Source organism: Canis aureus, chromosome 33 (assembly GCF_053574225.1).
Source record: "Canis aureus isolate CA01 chromosome 33, VMU_Caureus_v.1.0, whole genome shotgun sequence".
NCBI lineage: Eukaryota > Metazoa > Chordata > Mammalia > Carnivora > Canidae > Canis > Canis aureus.
Genome location: NC_135643.1, coordinates 25184821 through 25199465, shown reverse-complemented (window position 1 = coordinate 25199465; position 14645 = coordinate 25184821). Strand labels below are relative to the sequence as shown.

At 34.2% G+C, this 14645-nt stretch overlaps 1 protein-coding gene and 1 pseudogene across 1 annotated transcript in view; one reads left to right on the top strand and one right to left on the bottom strand.

The window, feature by feature from the left end:
- The window catches only part of TACR3 (tachykinin receptor 3), a 78105-nt gene that overhangs the window by 30458 nt on the left and 33002 nt on the right, over window positions 1-14645 (top strand). Inside the window, exons 2-3 of the mRNA XM_077882180.1 lie at window positions 1157-1345; window positions 3437-3587. Coding sequence (XP_077738306.1) covers window positions 1157-1345; window positions 3437-3587 — 340 coding nt within the window. The remainder of the gene's footprint in view (window positions 1-1156; window positions 1346-3436; window positions 3588-14645) is intronic.
- Window positions 11895-12039, bottom strand: LOC144304398 (U2 spliceosomal RNA; annotated as a pseudogene).

The window sequence follows — 14645 nt, the reverse complement described above, 5'->3', positions numbered from 1 at the left end:
TAAATAAGTTCCAAAATATCTATTAAAGGTCCAATTTTGTCTAATATTCATAAAGCAAAGAGCAATAAGCAAGTTAATAAATTATCCTTATCCTGAGATATTTATTCTTAAGATTAAAATGTTTTGTGCTTGAGTAACACTCATTCTTTGATTAAATTGTTGCCTTTGAAAATTTTTCATAAATCAAAATACATTTGAGAAACACAAAATGGTCAACAGTAAAATATTTAAATAATGTTTTATTGATAGAAATGCAGAAATACAATTGATTTTATGTATAATTTGTAATTAATTTTCTGCTCTATTAGCCAGAGTTTGGTAATTACGTATGTTATTCAATTTAAAACTGTAAATTGATTCACTATTTTACCAAGTGAATAAACTTGACTTTTGTTAGCATATTCAGAGAGTTTCCAATTTCCCAAAAAGTTGCACTCAAAAAATCATATATGTGTTTTTCAGAGTCTCAAATATATTTTCCTATAACTATTATGTTATACGTAGTTACATAGACAGTATGAATATTTTCATGATAAACCATGACTTCAATTTAGAGGTAACAGCAAGACATAGCCTCAGTCAAGCTTGACTTATTCATTATTATTTGAGTCCTGAACTTGTCTCTTGAAGGTTTTAAGTGAAGTTGATGATATACTTTATAGGGGGCTCCTCATCTTTGTCAATCATAGCCATATTAGTTCTCTAGAATTTTCTTCTGAACAGTTAAACATATAGAAGAAAAATGGTAGTTTTGAGGTGTAGAACTCATTTTTAAACACTGACTACACACTTTACCAATTCCATTCAGCAGACATTTATGAATTCTAATAATGTGCTAGGCACAGTACCAAATAATTGATACCTTTCACTTACATTATTTCTATTGATCTCGACTTTACCCCTACAAGGCGGATGTTCTTATTTCTATTTTTAAAATAATGAAGTTGAGGTTTAAAAATATTAAATAAGTGACAAAAGAGGATTTGAACTTCAGTCTGCCTGATTCCTAAGACTCTGCCATGATTATCATTCTATGCTGCCTCTATGAGCAAAATCCTCATTAACTTGCTTACCAGAGAGATAACTCCCTTGAAACTCCATCTTTCACTTTGTTAGCAAGAGAGACAACAAAATGGTTTTGTTTGTTTTTATATAGGTATATGGCCATTATTGATCCCTTGAAGCCCAGACTGTCTGCCACAGCAACCAAGATGGTCATCGGAAGTATTTGGATTCTAGCATTCCTACTTGCCTTCCCTCAGTGTCTTTACTCCAAAATTAAAGTCATGCCAGGCCGTACCCTTTGCTATGTGCAATGGCCAGAAGGTCCCAAACAACATTTCACGTAAGTTAATTCTCTATTATGGCTGTTAATTCAATTTAATGAACAGTTGAGGGACTACAGATTGGGAGCAACAATTAAGCAAATAAGATAAACATTTCTGTGAAGGGTTCGCACATTACTTGGGGAAAGAGACACATTAAAATACCACAATACATGGGGCACCTGGTTGGCTCAGTCAGTAGAGCAACTGTTTGAATTTTTTAAAATATTTATATTTGTTTAGGACAGAGAGAGAGAGGGAGAGAGCAGGGGGAGTGGCAGAGGGAGATGGAGAGGGAGACAGAGAGAGAGAAAGAGAGAAAGAGAGAGAGAATCCCAAGCAGACATCACACTGACCGCAGAACCCAACATGGGGCTCAATCCCAGGACCCTGAGATCATGACTTGAGTCAAAGCCAAGAGTCAGCAGCTTTTTTTTTTTTTTTTATTGGAGTTCAATTTGCCAACATATAGCATAACACCCAGTGCTTATCCTGCCAAGTGCCCCCCTCAGTGCCATCACTCAGTCTCCCCAAGAGTCAGCAGCTTAACTGACTGAGCCACCTGAGCGCCCGTTTGCATTTTTTACTGCAATTATTTAAATCTTAATCCAATAAAATCTTATGTAGTGTCCTACTTTTCCCTTTCACAATAACAAATGATACAAATATAACGGTTACCTTTTAAAGTAGCTGTTTTAACAAACTGGTCTATACCAAATGTCCAGATTTTTTAAATTTTAAGTTTTTATTTTAATTCCAGTTGGTTAACATGCAGTGTAATATTAGTTTCAGGTGTACAATATGTGATTGAACACTTCTATATACCACCTGGTGCTCATCATAAGTGCCCTCCTTAATCCCCATCACCTATTTCACCCCTCCCCCCTACCCACCTCCCCTCTGGGAAGTATCAGTTTGTTCCCTGTAGCTAACAGTCTGTTTCTTAATTTGTTTCTCTCTTTTTTCTTTCGCCCATTTGTTTCTTAAATTCCACATACGAGTGGAATCACATGGTATTTTTCTTTCTCAGATTGCCCAGAGTCCAGATTTTTAAAGAAAAATATTAGGGAGTATTTATCGAAGGAAAAGCAGGCAGCGGTCATTACACTGAGTGCTGTTATTCTAACTGATATTAATAAATCTTAGCTGTATAAGAAAACAAAAGTAATCATGGTAACAAAATGAAATTACTGGTTGACAGAATTGCTTCCCATTACTGTAATTCAATACCTAATAAGCTATCAGGAAATGGGAAGGCAAGGAGGTAAAAGATTCCCTTTACAAAGAAACAGATATTGAGAAGCCTAGTGTACCAAATTCTTTAATTACTTTAAAGCCTTCCTAAGACAGTAGAAGCTACACAAAACTTTATACAAATTCTAATTGCATGGTTGTATTATCAGTTGCCTTCCTATTCCTCCCCAACTGCATCCTTATAATTTTGACTGAAAGCTATGAAGTCCTAGAATTTAGTTAATCCTGACACTGATGTGACTAAACATCTGAATGTTATTTACCAAATCAACAATGCAACTGAATGTGTCATGACATTGAAAAAAAATGTGTGTGTCCTTACCTGATTTTTAAAATTACAGTCATATAGCTTAGAGATCCAAAGTGCCTTAGAATAGCTATTACATTTTTTATCTGGATAAAAAACACAATTTATTTCAAATATGGCTGGTGTTGCAGGGATACATAGAATAATTTTATGTGTGAAAAAATATCTGTAATTTGATTCATTTATTCTGTTTGACATCTTTCTCTCTGATAATAAATTTAATTAGGTTAATTCAATAATTTCCAAGCAGAGAAATGGCATTCATCCTGAATCTCCAGGCAAGGAGAGTATGGGTAGTTTAAATTAGCAATGCATTGCAGCTATAGTTTTTATATATGAATCAAAGATTGACAAAAATCAACTTGTAGCCATGACTGTAGTAGACAATAACACCATATCTTGATGGATTTGTGAAATGATGACTTAGAGAAAATGTGGAAATAATCTTTGGAATTGTCAATTATTATTTAAAAGGAGATGATTTCAAAGTTCACATATTGCATCTCAATATGCTCTTTGGCATGTGTTTTTTTTTTATTATTTCTTGCAGTTACCATATTATTGTCATTATACTGGTATACTGCTTCCCATTGCTCATCATGGGCGTCACATACACCATTGTTGGAATTACTCTTTGGGGAGGAGAGATCCCAGGAGATACCTGTGACAAGTATCATGAGCAGCTAAAGGCTAAAAGAAAGGTACTGTTCCATATAATTTTACATAACATTTGTGCAAGTGGCCCATCAGAGAGGGCGAAAACTTAACTATGGCATTTTAATATGATTTAATGCTTTACTCCTATTTTTGTGTTGTTTTCTTTCTATCAATATTTTAGTTTCTTTCTGTCTTCTATAAGCATTGTCTATGTACAATATCAGTCTAGAATATTCACTTTCTTAAAACCAGACTTTTATTATGTTTTGCAGAATACTCTCAATTAGTCCACCTGAAACTTCTGAAATTTCACTTTAAGTCCCAGTGATTATACTTCTGTCTGTAGCTATCTTTGTCCTTTATTGAACAGAATGCCTCTGATGTCCTCTAATCTTCCAACAGCTTCTTTTATCCCAGAATCTCTCCTAGCCTGTGTTATAATTTCCTAATATCCATCTACCTATCTCTCTCCTTCCACCCACACCTCGCCTCCTCCCTCATCCCCATCTGGTTTCTTTCTTTTTTTTTTTTTTTTAAGATTTTATTTATTTATCCATGAGAGACACACACAGAGAGGCAGAGACATAGGCAAAGGGAGAAGCAGGCTCCATGCAGGGAGCCCAATGTGGAACTGGATCCCGGGACTCCAGGAACACGCCCTGAGCCAAAGGCAGATGCTCAACCACTGAGCCACCCATGCATTCCCCTCCATCTGGTTTCTACCCAGCCATCATATATGTCTGATTAAGAGATAAGAGCTGCTCTAATACTCTTCTATGACTTATTGGGTGGCAAGGAAAAGCTTATTTTTTAACAATTTGCATTAAACAAAAAGCCTCTAAAATTATTATATTGACATTTTACTAGAACTACTTTTTCATTAAGATTTTTTTCTATCATCATGTGACTCAGTAAGTGAGATTTTTTAAAAAATTTGTGGAGTTAAAAAGAATCCTAGAATTATCTATTCCATCTTCACTCTCCAGTTCAAATCAGAGAGGTTTTCCCAGAGATAAAAGTCATACTGGCTATGCCAATTATTATTTATTCCATTTATGATTCATTTATTTATGTAGAACTACTACCTACTACATGGACACTTCCCTTAAAAAACACTCAACAATTTAAATACCACTTACCTACAAACACTCACTTAACAAAGATCAATCATGTTATAAAATCTAATGTAGCAAATTGATTCCATTTTAGTACTGTTATGTTTTTCCTCTGTTATTGATAAATAATGGAAGATAAGACTTCAGTTCAGTCCACATTTTATCATAGTCTCTAGTATTTGAAAACAAAATGTAAGCATGAACTTTTACACACTAATTTAGTCATTTCAGCTTATAATATGGATAACTGGATTTATTTCTCTTTCAAAGAAACTTACCTTAAGAATGAAGTGCACAAACAATCGAACTATGCCTTTAGCACCAAAAACAAACAAAAAAAATCGCCTAAAACTAGCAGAATGCCAATAACACATCTTAAATGAACATTTCTCTTTATACTTTGTAGTGTCAGTCCTCATTTTCCAACATCTTGCTCATATTGCAGGATGCTTTTGGGGATAATATTTTTTATAGCTATATTTTAGGTGTCATCACATTAAATAACTGATAGGTATTTCAGAATAATGTCTGTTTCTGTACTACCCATTTAGTTTCCCATCTTTTACTTCTTTCTTTTGGGTTAGGCATCTTTTTTTTTTTTTAACATTTTTTCCTTGCTAGCTCCTAAACAACTTAAAATAAGCCAAGTAATTGTTAATGAAGTTCTCTTTTTCTCATATTCATATACTATTGTCTAGCAAGACATGAAGTGAGTATTCCTGTTTTATTTTTGACAAGGCAAATCTCTGTGTCCTGGGACCCAGGAGACTTTTTGATTTAAGTCCCAGAGGGAAGAAAACCAAGAGGGAATATTTTTGTCTTTGCCCTTATATAACTGATGAGAGTAAGGCAGAAATGTTTACTTTTTGTTTCTTTACTCTATAATTTCAAAGTATAAAGTACAATTCAAACTGAGAGAGTCACTCTTCAGGAACATTTCAGAAAGGTAAGACACTTAAAAGTTCCAGTCCTTATTTCTGTCATATTGTGTTCTGGGCTAAAATAAGCCAAAACGACATCCATGCCATTGACTTCTCATAATAAATCACCTTGCCCTTGGATTTCTTTCTCAGACATGTATTGGAATGATTATCAGTATCTCAGGAGTAACACTCATTTTGTCTAAAAAGTTAAATTTCAAAATAGAGCTAGGTTTTCTCTTAATTTCTTTATTTGTATCTAAAATTAAAATAATGTCTTATATGGTCTGGAACTCAATTATTTATCTAGTAATCATATTTTTATATATTTTAGTATGACAAATTAAGTCAAAGATGTAAATCCTACTCTGCATGAGCACTTTAATTATATGTTTGCTATCTTCTAGAGAATTATCTTTGATAATACAGATTGGACTTCAGAGATTAAATGAGAGGGTATCAGTTATGACAGTACAAATTCATCATGACTATGGGGAAAAACAACTCCACTATGGGGAAAAACCACTCTGAGCCAGCCTCCTAGTAATAAAAGAGTAGTGGAGCTGCCTAAATACATGAACAAGAATAAATGAAAGCTTAAGAAATTTAGGCAAACACTGAGGTCTTTGCAACCATTGAGAAGCCTTGCTTCCATCTCTCTTTTTCCCACAATATGCAGTAATTGTTTTTATTTAAAGCATTGTAGATTAAATTCTCTGAAGAACAGCAAGTAAAATAAATTACTATGTCTATGTTATAATGAATTTAGAAACCTAAAAATTAAACTAATATGAAACTTTCACATAATTGAGGATTAACTTCTCTACTCAATCTTTACATATGACCTGCCTAAGTATATATATATATAGTTTGAAAATACTACCAGTACTTCTAGCCAACACCAGGTAAAAACAACAACAACAACAACAAAAACAAACAAAAACAACCACTAAATATAGTCTTGAAAAATAAGTTAATACCTCCAGAAATATTTCCTCACCATTAAAATTGGAGTGTTGAAACTGAAAATCAGTATTAAAAATCAAGGGCTCGAAGCAGCTCACTAAACTCTAGGAGGTAGTAGGTAGGATTGTCCAACATTTGAGTCAGATGTATAGAACTAGGCTTCCAAAAAAAGGTTAGCAATCACATTAATAAATTCTTATATAAATGTATTTTACAACTTTGTGTACCTAATAGCACAATCAGGTATCCTTAATTTATGGTAAATGTTCTAGATTTTAAAATATTCTATGTCACATACCCATTGGCTTTCAATACAATTCTATTTAAATATACATACTAAAATAATAATGTACCTTTAATATAATAAAGTGGTTAACTTAGAATCCAGGCACTTAAATACGACTGTTTTCAAAGAGTGTCAAAATATAAAGTTTCAATTAATATCACACAATCCCCAGAGCTTTGGCTCTCGTTAATCATAATTTTAGTCCCACATCAGGCTCCCCGTGGGGAACCTGTTTCTCCCTCTGCATATGTCTCTGCCTCTCTCTATATATATATATATCTCTCATGAATAAATAAATAAAATACTAAAAATATATATACTTTTACAAATTTTTAAGAGAATGCTTTTTAAACATTATCCTGTCTGCAAAGCTTGCTATACTAACACTTGCACACCAGTGTGAGAATAATTTAGTATCTAGAAGAAAAACCTGATTCTGGTCTACTTTATTCTACTTACTGGTATATATAGTCACAGATTTTGACTACCTGTGGCTGGAATGCTGTGTATGAAAGGAATCTACTTGTAGGCATAACAATTATACAACAAAATTTGATACTATCTCCTTATGTTGGCATTGTAAAAAGTCAGATTTTTTAATATCTAGTGGTCAACTTACAAACTAATTTAAAATACATTCGCAGTTTTAAAAATTTATTCTAGAATGACAGATATGATCAGAACATTAATTTCATGTATCCCTTGCTTACTGCTATTCTGGATTAAAATCAAATGCAGTATAAGGAGAAAATGAGTATGGAGTGTTAGCATCTCATATTTAGGATATTTTGGTAAAAGAAATAAAATATGTTCTTTGACTTTTTTTTCATTCTTGTCAATATTGTTCAATTTCTTTGTATCTAGAAGTAAGAAAACTAAAGTTACTGCCTCATAAGCCATTGTAATGCTTATTTAAGTTAGGATTTTATATGCAACTAAATCTACAGAGCTATAGTTTTAACTCATTCATTTTGGAAAGAATTTGGAAGAGTTACTATCCATCTCTCCCACTTAGTATTCTTATAAATTTATTACTTTCTTGGCAATGTGGGTGAAAAAAAAGTAGTGACCTTCTTTTATAAATGATATTAAATTCTTGACAATGACAAGATATATCCCAAAATATATGTGTGAGTCTGCTGGAATTTTGGAGTAATCATGTAGAACATAAATTCCAGAAGACCAGTGATTTTCAAGATGGAAAGAAAATAAATTATACCTATTAATAGATATATGAGTTGGACATAAAACATAGCTTAGTACTTCAAATAATTGTAACTATTGAATGCATCAATAGGAAAAATAAATAGTGACTAGATAGAAATGAAAACAATGATAGGAAATATATTATATCAACTTCAATTCATTCATCAAAGGTTATTTATTAAAAGTTCCTATTATGGAAAGACCACTGACTAAGTTTGCTGATATCAGAAAAAAATGCTGTCTTGTAATATTCTTACAAATCAGGTAAAGAAAAATGGCCTTGTTGCAAATTGCACTAATATTTATTGAATTTGGATGTTCCATGTGTGCTGATGAAGAGGATATAAGTCTAAACAGAGGCTTTAAGGTGGCATGTCAGAGCTCTGTCCTCAGTACTAGCTCATTCAAACTTGATCAATATCAGGAATATCAACTCTTTGACGATGAAAAAAATAAGTCTACAGATAGAGACAGAATATTAGATGACTGAATTAAGAACTAAGAAAGAAAAAAAAAAAGAACTAAGAAAGACAAAACCATAGGGCCATGTACATGATGTATGGTCTTGATCCCATGGCTGACCAGAAAGAGCAGGGTATTGGATGTCAATTATCTCTATTCTCTTTTTCTCTAAATTTATCTATGTATTTATTTATTTGGAGAAAGAGAGAGAGAGCAAGGGGAGAGAGATTCTCAAGCAGACTCTGAATGCAGAGCCTGACCTGGGGTTTGATCTCATGACCCTGAGATCATGACCTGAGCTTAAATCAAGAATCAGGTTCTTTTTAACCAACTGAGCCACCCAGCTGCCCCATCAATGATCTCTATTCTAGTTACTGCCCTATCAAAGTATGATCTTAAACATATCTCTTTAACTTTCATAGGCCCTGTGTACTGAAGGCTGCAGGTTTGAAAAATGACCTTTTGGAATTAAAATTCTGTGGTTCTAATGCCCAGCATCATGACTTTTATGTAGCAGATGCTTAATTCCTAATTCTTCTTGAGCCATTTTCTACCTTTTTCAATATGGAGAACCTAAAACTAAATGCAGAACTCAGGTCTAGTTATTTATATCTGACTCTCACTTTACTCCTTTTAATAAATCAATGCTTTGTATTCAAGACAGCTATAAATTTTATCAGGACTTATAGTTGAGATAAACTACATTAAGGATAAAATCCATTTCCACATGGCCTAGAGTTGCTTATTTCTATGCATTAATTTACAAAAAATATAAATGGAAAATTTCCTGTGAGTACATTTAACCAAAGTAACAACAATAGCTCAACTACATGGGGAAAAAGTGTAACTTTCAATTTTTCAGATTTAGCCTATAAGCCTCTCATTCTTAGAAAATATCCATTATAACAAGGTGAGTCAATAATTTAATAGCACATTTCCCTCTCTTGTGTTTTAAAATTTACATTACATTTTATTCTATTAATCTGATTTTTTCCTAGCAATTGTCTTCCTTTACCTACTGAGCTATATAGCAAATAAAGTAACACAATATGTGCATATTTTTCTAAAAGAGAGCTCGTTGTGCAATGTCAGCGGTGGCAAACACTTAGATTAATTGAGAATCTACTGAAGCGTTGGCTTTGTGAATAAACTAGAAGTTTTGTGTCTGACTTTTTCCCATGACCAGTTGTTTTATCTTTATGGACTTCATTTTTTTGCAATAAAAAAAACTTAATGTTATCTATATGATGTAGACTTTAAATATTGATACATTATGTAAATGTACAAGCGAGTGTATAATTCAGAGTGATTTTCCTATCTCTGTAGCCCTCCCTCATTTGTATGCCTCCATGACACATTTCCACTTATTTCCATGCATCTTCCTCAATAATTTCCATAATAATATTATTCATATTATTAATCATAAAACCATATATCCCTTTAAAATTATCTCTATTTTAAGAAACACATATACCTTCTCATGTATTACTTCTTTCAAAATGTATATACTATCATCCAGGTATAAAACCAGTATTTTAGTAGTAAATTTCCTAGGGAAATGAAAATCAAGAACTATAAAATATCTTTTTAAATTTTTTGCTGTATTGCAAAATGTCTCTTCCATAAAGAAAAATAAACATGGTGAGCACTTTAATGTAGAAGTTCATGATAATTTATCAACTATTTTTCATTCATTTATTTTTAAAACAGTTTGTGGGGTTTTTTTGTTGTTTTTGTTTTTGTTTTTAATTTAAGTGAAGCTTGGTTTATTGCTTAAAGGTAAAGGACAAAGGTGGGAGGGAGGATGGCTGGTCCCCACCCACTATGTGCTGGGGCCCAGGGCCTGGCCTCTCTTGCCCATCTTCACCTTCCCTGTTCCCTCCTTCAGTGTCTCCCAACAAAGCCCCCACGTGTCATTTGTTTGCTGGAACTTGTTCTTATCCCAGAAAGGGGAAGGAAGTAAGGTAGTAAGGTAGTAGGTAGGTAGGTGCCTCTAGAGGCAGAGAGACACCAGAAGTCAGCTGATGGGGTGGGTGGGGATGGTGCAGAGAGCCTTTCTTATATTTGCCTTGGGGGTGGTCCCAGGCCCTAAGAGGGACTCCCAGGAAGTCTGAATCAGAGGTTGGACTCATTAAGGCAGGGTTAGGAGGATTATTGGGGTGGCTTGCGGGAAATAGTGCTGCTGAACCCCAAAGCCATGGTCTTGCCCCCTCCCCAGATGGAGAGCAGACAGATTTTTAAATGCAAATGAAAATTTAATTCCTTTTTCACCACGAAGTATTGGGAAAGGGAGTTGTAGCGGTGCTGCAGAACAACTGGGTGAGGATGACCAGGGTGGTCTCATGGAGGAAGGAAGGTGACAGGGAAGGATGAGAACTCAGCCAGTGACTCAGGCACCCACATCTATGCACAAGCAAACAGCTGCAAGTCATGTCCTCAGACACACCCTTACTCCTGCTGCGCCGAGTCAGACTTGCGTGTATGGGAAAACAAACACAGGCCTCTGAACAAGATCTTCCTGTGGGCAAAGGACTCAAAATCATCGCCAGGTGCCCCATAGCCTGCACACAGCCCCCTACAGGTGCGTTAGTACACACATACAGGATGACACACAGTCTTACTTGAACATGCCCACACATGCATACACACTGACTCTCAGTCACACAAGCCCAGACCTCTGAAGAGCTGCGCAAGGACAGGCCCATGCCCAGAGTGCACAGACACACCCCTCTGCCCTTCTACAGTGGCACTGAGCACAGGCCCTTCCCCAGCCCCTGGGGCAGTAAAGAAATATACAGCTTAAAAAGATGAATTACAAATTATACTCTCACCATTTGGATCCTGTGTGGAGAGGGAATGTGAAATTTAAGTCATTTCTTTTGGGAGAGACTTGTTTTGGAAGCTCCTCCCAGCCCCTTTCTCCCCCACACTGTAAAATGTTGGGATTGTGGGTCACAAAAAGAAGTGGGTTTTTTATTTGAAATTTTTTTTTAGATTTTATTTATTCATGAGAGAAAGAGAGAGAGAGAGAAAGAGGCTGAGACACAGGCAGAGGGAGAAGCAGGCTCCATGCAGGGAACCCGACGTGGGACTCGATCCCAGGTCCCCAGGATCATGCCCTGGGCTGAAGGCGGTGCTAAACCGCTGAGCCACCTGGGCTGCCCTAGTTGAATTTTTTTTTAACATTCCTCATAAATGTAAATTTGTACTATTTAACTGACTATTCTTGGTGTAAAATCTTATCATGTGTATAAAAATAAAAAAGATCCCAAATACTCAAAGAAAAAAAAAATCAGTGAGCATCATTAGAACATATCTGCTTTTCTTTTTTTATTTTGGAAATTATATACATATTTTAATCCATTGGGATAAGATGAAAATTTATATGATTGGGTCTTTAAAAACCTCGATGTCTTCAAGGAAAAGAATGAAGATCAAAACAAAATCAAAAGAGTACCCGAAATTTATGATAGATAGGAATAATATTACCTTGATATACTTCTAACTGCACTTGATCTTAGCCAAAAGGCCGAGAAGCGATGAAATACTTGTATTTCTTTCTGGCATGCCAGTAGCACTCAAGAAGAGGAAATGTTTACTCCTTTTGAAATGATAGCACTTTTTTTAAAATTATTTACTTATTTATTTATTTATTTATTCATGATAAACATAGAGAAAGAGAGAGAGAGAGAGGCAGAGGGAGAAGCAGGTTCCACGCAGGGAGCCCGACGCGGGACTCAATCCCGGGACTCCAGGATCATGCCCTGAGCCAAAGGCAGGTGCCAAACCGCCGAGCCACCCAGGGATCCCCAAAATGATAGCACTTTTGAAGAAAATGTCTGCAGCCCCTAAGTGCTTGGAAATCACTTGAAAATATTTCTCTATGGATTACCCATTAATAGTTCTTATTCTGCAATCACAAGTGCAGAGAATATTGGGACCAGGTTCAGAAATCATAGATTTCTCATGGGAAAGTTAAGCTTAGCATATGAAATCTATAACAAGTGCTATAAAATCAACACACAGGAATCTGTTGCATTTCTATACAGTGATTAAAAAAACTATCAGAAATGAGAAATAAACAATAAACAAAACAATCCCATTTACAATTGTATCAAAAAATAAGAAAATACCTAGGAATAAATTTAACCAAGGAAGTGAAAGACCTGTACGCTGACTATAAGACACTGATAAAAGAAAGTGAAGACAACACAAATAAATGGAAAGATACTCCATGCTCATGGATTGGAAAAACTAATATGTCAAAATGTCCATACTACTCAAAGCAATCTACAGATTCAATGCAATTCCTATCAAAATTTCAATAACATTTTTAAACATAAATAGAACAAACAATCCTAAAATGTGTAGGAACCACCAAAAAAATGCAAATAGTCAAAGCAATCTTTAGGAAGAAAAATCTAGCTGGAGGTATTAACTTCCTGATTTCAAACTATATTACAAAGCTATAGTAATAAAACAGACAGTATAGGCAATAAATATTGAATACTCCAAAAAGTGCCTAGCACATAGAACTGTTCTTAGTAAATGGTACCTTTAGGTACTTCATTGTAAATATAGATGCCAGTACTGTAGAGATCAGAAAGGATACTGTGGTAGTGAAGTAAAGAGGTATAAAATTGGCTATTTATCTTTTAAAACAAATATTGACTGACAATTCTGTTTGTGCTCTTAATTCCCTTCACTTATGTCATCCATCCCTCCACCTACCTACATTGACTTCCTTCCACAGATATATTAATTCTCACAATATCTGTGTGAATTTTTCTTGCTTTACAGAAAAAATGAAACTGAGTCCCAAACTTATAAAATTAATAAGTGGCAGAACTTGGACTTGAATCCTAGACAGAAGTTTTTAGGACTGTGTTCTTTTAGAAAACTATTTAGTCCAAAGAACCAGGTTTCAGAATGATACTCTATGTCTGAGTATTATTTGTATTATACAAGGTGCATTCTTATATATTTTCTGTACTGACCTTCATAATTCCCCTGGGGAAGTAGACCTGGTGGAAGGTGTTTTCTTCCATTTAACAAATCAGGAAATTGAAGATCCAGGAAGGTGAAAGTTGCCCAAACTTAGAGAGTTGGTAAGACAGTTGGCAGCCTATTCAGAAGGAATGCAAGATGACCATTCCTTCCATTACATTCAATTCTTTTACATTAAATCCCTAGACAATACTTTGCACATTAAAATTTTCCTCCTGACAATTCTGTTATGCATTCTGACATACTCTAGAATAATGCTGTCCAACAGACGTTTCTGCAGTGGTGGAAATGTTCTATATCTGTCCAATGTGTCATTAGCCACATGTACCCAAGTGAATGGACACCAAGTACAGCTACTATAACAAGAAGCAAAAATTATTTTATTATTTTATTTTATTTTATTTATATAAATTGCAATTTAAATCACCACGTCTGGGTACTGACTATCATATTTTTATATTAGAACAATAAACCAACTAGTTCTTTCAACCAGTGTTTATCTCATTTACTATGATAATATAGAAGAATTGAAGAAAATTAGTAGAATTAGTAATTCTACCATTAGGTTCTTACAAAAATTAAGATTCTCTTAACATTTTGCTCATTGAATTCTCGTATTTGAAATATCATTTCTCTATTCTTGATTCTTATTATGTGTCATGTGTATTTCAACTATATTGTGTCACATATATACTTATTTTTGCTACAAGTTTCTTAAGCCATAAGTAAAGATTTATTTGTAAGAAAAGGGCCATCATGACTTCCTTGCATTTCTGAAATCATGCCTAACATAAACACATGTAACATATTTGTGCATTGTTAATGGGAAAAAAAAAAAAAAACATGAACTGTGAAGTCAGATAGGCTGCTTCAATTCCTGTATTGTCTGCTACTCATTCTCTGACCCTTAATCTCTCACCCTCCATTTCTTATTTATGAAATACCAAAATACTATGTCTTTTCTTGAAACTTTTTGATGAGAGCTAATCAAGATAATGTATGTATTATAGTATCTGGTACCTAATGCTCATAAATATGCAATTCCGGTCTGCACTTATTTTCGTCTATTCATGAGACAAAAATAAACCTAATTATGATCACTAATAAAAAGAATAATGTTTATGATAGCTTTATAAAATC